At 47.7% G+C, this 4963-nt stretch overlaps 1 protein-coding gene across 1 annotated transcript; it reads left to right on the forward strand.

Moving 5' to 3' along the window:
• Nucleotides 1–303: 303 nt before the first annotated feature.
• On the forward strand, nt 304–4257 carry LOC126994883 (serine/threonine-protein kinase PkaB-like). Its single transcript, XM_050854147.1, has 2 exons — nt 304–962; nt 4203–4257. Exons 1-2 carry the CDS (start codon nt 304–306, stop codon nt 4255–4257), a joined length of 714 nt encoding a protein of 237 aa, XP_050710104.1.
• Nucleotides 4258–4963: the final 706 nt, after the last annotated feature.

The following is a 4963-nucleotide window of genomic DNA, read 5'->3' on the forward strand; positions in this document are numbered from 1 at the left end:
CAATAATTTTTAGCACTTTTTCAAAAAAATTCTTAGTATTAGCGCACGCTCTCGATAAGCTAATACCAGATATTCCAACAACAGTGTGTGTGTGTGTGTGTGTGTGTGTGTGTGTGTGTGTGTGTGTGTGTGCCTGCGTGCGTGCGTGGGTGCGTGTGTTCGTGCATGCGACAGCCGTCCAGATCTAGACTCCCTCTTTTTCCGCCCTAACTCCAAGCTAAACCGAACTGAACAAAACTAACCGTTGAAAACCGAGGTCTAACCCTAAATCGCCACACACATACGGCATGGTGAGACAGAGAAATGGCTCCCCCACACACCACCCCCCTCCTCGTGCTGACGAGTGAGCGCATCGACACGCTGGTGGCCGAGCACAAGCAGGTGCTGGGGCGCGGCGCCTCGTGCACGGTGTACCTGGTGGAGGTCGGCGGCGCCCTGTGCTGCCTCAAGGTGGCTAGGGAGCAGCGCCTCGCCGGCATGTTCCGCAGGGAGTTTGACATCCTGCTGGACCTAGACGGCGCGGCGGGCGCCCCCAAGGTCTTGGGCACCAGCTTTGGGTTCCCCGCCATGCTCACCACCTTCCGCGGCCAGAACACCTTCTGCGACCTGCAAAACCTTGCTCCCCGCGACACTGACAAACTGGCGGCCTTCGTGGCGCTGGCCCGGGACGTGCGGCAGCTCCACGCCCGCGGATACGCCCACACCGACATCAAGCCCGACAACGTGGTGCTGCACCAAGGCGCCGACAGCCTCCTGCAGGTGTCCCTCATTGACTACGGCTTGGCCAAGACATTCGGCACAGGACTCCGCAACGCGCTCACGCACACGCACTGCACGCCCTGGATAGCCCCGGAGCTGCGGCGCGGCGCGCCGTGCTCGCCCCCTGTGGACGTGTTCTCCCTCGGCTACGTCCTGAAGCGCGCCCTGGCCACGTGCCACACACGCGTTACCCCGGCCTGGAGGTGCTGGCCGACAGCGCCATGGCAGCAGACCCGGAAGAGCGGCCCTCGGTGGCCCAGATCATCGAGACAGTCAGGATGTACGCGGGCGAGACATCCAAGAAGGCGGCCTTTGTCCGGCGTGTTCGCAAGGCCTTTTCCTGCCTCTTCCCGCGCCGCCGCCATTACTAAGGAGGAAAACAAGGCAGGATTTCCTTTCCTAACGGATGAATGGTTTTACCAGTCCAATTCTTTCCTTTGGAGGCAGATACTCCACACCCACCAGTAGGTGAGGAATGCACACCCATAAGGAGGAAGACAAGGCAGGACTTCCTTTCCTAGCGTCTGAAGACTTTTACCTGTCCAGTTCTTCCCTATGGCGGCAGTTACCCCACACCCACCAAGGAACACACTTCTTAGTGGATTTAACTTTATATTTTATCATCTACTTATCCATCTATCTATATATTTATATTTGTATCCATTTATCAACTTGGCTATCTTTTTTATCTGTGTACTTTTCTCTCTCTCTCTCTCTCTCTCTCTCTCTCTCTCTCTCTCTCTCTCTCTCTCTCTCTCTCTCTCTCTCTCTCTCTCTCTCTCTCTCTCTCTCTCTCTCTCTCTCTCTCTTCCTTCCTTCAAGTTGGAACGAGGAATAAGAAGTTCGAATACGAAATGCGCGGCGTTAAACTCAAAAGCGTTCAATGCGTCAAAGACTTGGGGGTCAAAATCGCGTCAAACCTCAAATTCTCACAGCACTGCATCGATGCAGCAAATAAAGCGAACAGAATGTTGGGCTTCATTAAAAGAAACTTTGTATTCAAGAATAAAGATGTAATACTCCCGCTCTACAACAGTTTAGTCAGACCCCACTTGGAATATGCGGTACAGTTTTGGTCCCCCCACCATGCAAAGGATATTGCTAAATTAGAAGGTGTTCAGCGTCGGGCAACGAAAATGATACCTTCCTTGCGCAACAAATCCTACGAAGAAAGGCTTTCCACCCTAACATGTTCTCTTGAGAAACGTCGCCTCCGAGGAAAATTGATCGAATGTTTTAAAATACTTAATGGTTTCACGAATGTAGACAGATCAACATTGTTTATGATCGATGACAGTCTGCGCACGAGGAACAATGGCGTAAAACTCAGATGTAGACAAGTAAATTCAGACTGCACAAAATTTTTCTTCACCAACGTTGTAGTGCGAGAATGGAATAAGCTTCCACCATCAGTGGTCCAGTGTAACACGATTGACTCCTTCAAAACAAGCTCGACCGTCACTTCCTTCAACTTAATATCAACTAGAGTAGAAATGCAACGTTTTGGAGTCTTCTGATTAATGTAAAATCAATTAGGTTTAAGGACAGACCACCAAGTCTGGACCATGGGGTCTGTGTGGTCTGATTTTCTATGTAAATCTATGTAAATCTCTCTCTCTCTCTCTCTCTCTCTCTCTCTCTCTCTCTCTCTCTCTCTCTCTCTCTCGCTCTCTCTCATTGCTGGTCAAGCTACATGTACTTCTTCCTTTCAATCTCTCTCTAAACGCTTTTATCCAATATAATTTCAAGTATGCAGAACACACACACACACACACACACACACACACACACACACACACACACACACACACACACACACACACACACACACACACACACACACACACACACACACACACACACACACACGATAAAAACGGCATATCAGGAAAAAAGCAGATGGTATGGAATTAAACAGGATGAGGAAAACAATGCAATTATGTGAGTGTGTGTGTGTGTGTGTGTGTGTGTAAAAGGAGTGAGTGAGAGACAGAGACAGCAACAACGACAATAACAACAACAAGGACACACCAAACACTAGAACAACGTCACGCTCCAGTTCTCTACATAGTCAGCCTAATTTAACCGGCCAAACTTCGCCGCCGCTGTGTGTCTCCTGCGAGAACGTCCTGGCGCGGCGGAGTTGTCGGAGACTGAAAGGCCACGCAAGATTAGGAGTCACTTGCTTGGCGCTCTAGTTCTGTTCCTCCGCCTCTCGTTTTCTTTCTGTGCGACTCAGGAGTAAGTTAAGTTCAGCTTCTCTTTATCTCGGCTTGCATGTTGAGGTTACGAGAGAGAGAGAGAGAGAGAGAGAGAGAGAGAGAGAGAGAGAGAGAGAGAGAGAGAGAGAGAGAGAGAGAGAGAGAGAGAGAGAGAGAGAGAGAGAGAGAGAGAGAGAGAGAGAGAGAGAGAGAGAGAGAATAATGAGGAGTAAGATATTATAGAAGAGAAAGTGGATTGATGATAAAGGAGATGGAAGAGAAAGAGGGATGGAGGGAGAGTGAGAGAGAGTGTTAGGAAGCAAACTATGGCAACAAGCATATGATTAAGAACAAACAGAAGAACAAGAACAACTAGAGGAATAGAACAAAAGTATGAGTGTACGTAGAGATGAAGTATATTGGTGAGAAAGCAGGAAGAAAACAAAATGAGACAGGCACAAGCAGAGAAGTGAAGGGAGCTGAAAAAGTGAAAGAAAATCCGCCTCTACTTGACCTCGGAAAAAAGGAAAATTACACGTGCAGTGAGAAGGAACTGAATGAGAGATTAACGACGAGAGAACGAGAGGGCTGGGAACGACAGGAGGTGAAAAAAAATAAAAAAAAAGCACTGGGAGAAAATTATATATGCATCAATTCGGCTTGACGTCTTGGCCTGTAGATAAGAGATAATTCGTATTTCTTGGCTTTTCTTCGTTTTCTTAGTTAACCATTTCAAGGGGGACTTAACTCACTGTTCTATAGCTTTGGTTATGCTTATTTATGTGGTTATTCAACGTCTCACTTAGGATACATAACATATACCACGAAATTCTTGGTTAGTGAGAAAGATAGTAAGACTGATATAGATAGACAGATAGACAGATAGACGGACAGAGTTAGAGAGAGGGAGGCAAACTTTTGGCCTTCGAGATCATAATAGTGGAGTGCTGATACTAGTGCTGCTGATGATGATGATGATGATGCTTGCACAAACTTTCAGCCAATATTATAACAGTTCCCTGAAAGCCTCACATTAGCAGCTTTGTATCAGTTTCTGATTCTGATTTTGAACACTCCTTTAACCTCTGTTCTGGAGCAGTAAGTAGCGGGCCTTTTTTTTATTTTTTCTCATTACGCCCTTGAACTGTCTCCGTAGCTGTATTCTAATAGCTCTCTCAGACGTCTGTTGTTGTTGCTCATCCTGAACCTATTCAACCACGTGTCTCTAAGTCTCCCTCTCAGTCTGGTGCCCCTGACTCTGCCGTGCAATGCTGCGTTTGGCCATCGTTCGTCATGACCACATGACCAAACCATCTCCTTTGCATATCTTGCACTCTGTCCAGAATTGTAACTACTTGTCCCATTCTTGCTCTCACCTCCTCATTTCGTACTCTGTCCTTCCATCATCCGCAGACTCTTTTCAAACACTTCATCTCGAGTGCAAGTAGTTTCCTCTCCTCTTCCTTCTTCAGCACCCACCACTCCGCTCCGTATAGAGTGGTAGGTACTACAACGGCAAACAGCAATCTAAGTTTCAATCTTGTGCTCGTCGTATCTGCCGTATCTTGCCATAACCTTCCAAACGCTCTCTGTCCCATTGCGATCCCTTCCCTTACAGTTTTCCCTGTTGTCCCGTCGCTTGTATTCACGCCTAGGTATTTAAATTCATCCACCTGTTCAATCACTCCAGTACTCAGTCGTATGTTTAGATCTCCTCTCTCTCTTCCAATTGTCAGGCTCTTTACCTTGTCTTTATTGATCTCTAGCTTGTATCTCTTACATTGTTCTTCGACCTTCTGCACCACCCTTTGTAAGTCTTCAGTTGTCTCTGCTACCACCACTATGTCGTCAGCATATCTTAGGTTAGTGTACCTGACACCGCTCATCTCTACGCCTCCTTCTTCTCCCTCCAGTGCCTCCACCATTACCCTCTCTAGATACAGGTTAAATAAGGGTGGAGCGAGGGGGCAGCCCTGTATAACACCTCTTGTGGTTGGGAAGGT

This window comes from Eriocheir sinensis, unplaced genomic scaffold, assembly GCF_024679095.1.
Source record: "Eriocheir sinensis breed Jianghai 21 unplaced genomic scaffold, ASM2467909v1 Scaffold905, whole genome shotgun sequence".
Classification (NCBI taxonomy): Eukaryota; Metazoa; Arthropoda; class Malacostraca; order Decapoda; family Varunidae; genus Eriocheir; species Eriocheir sinensis.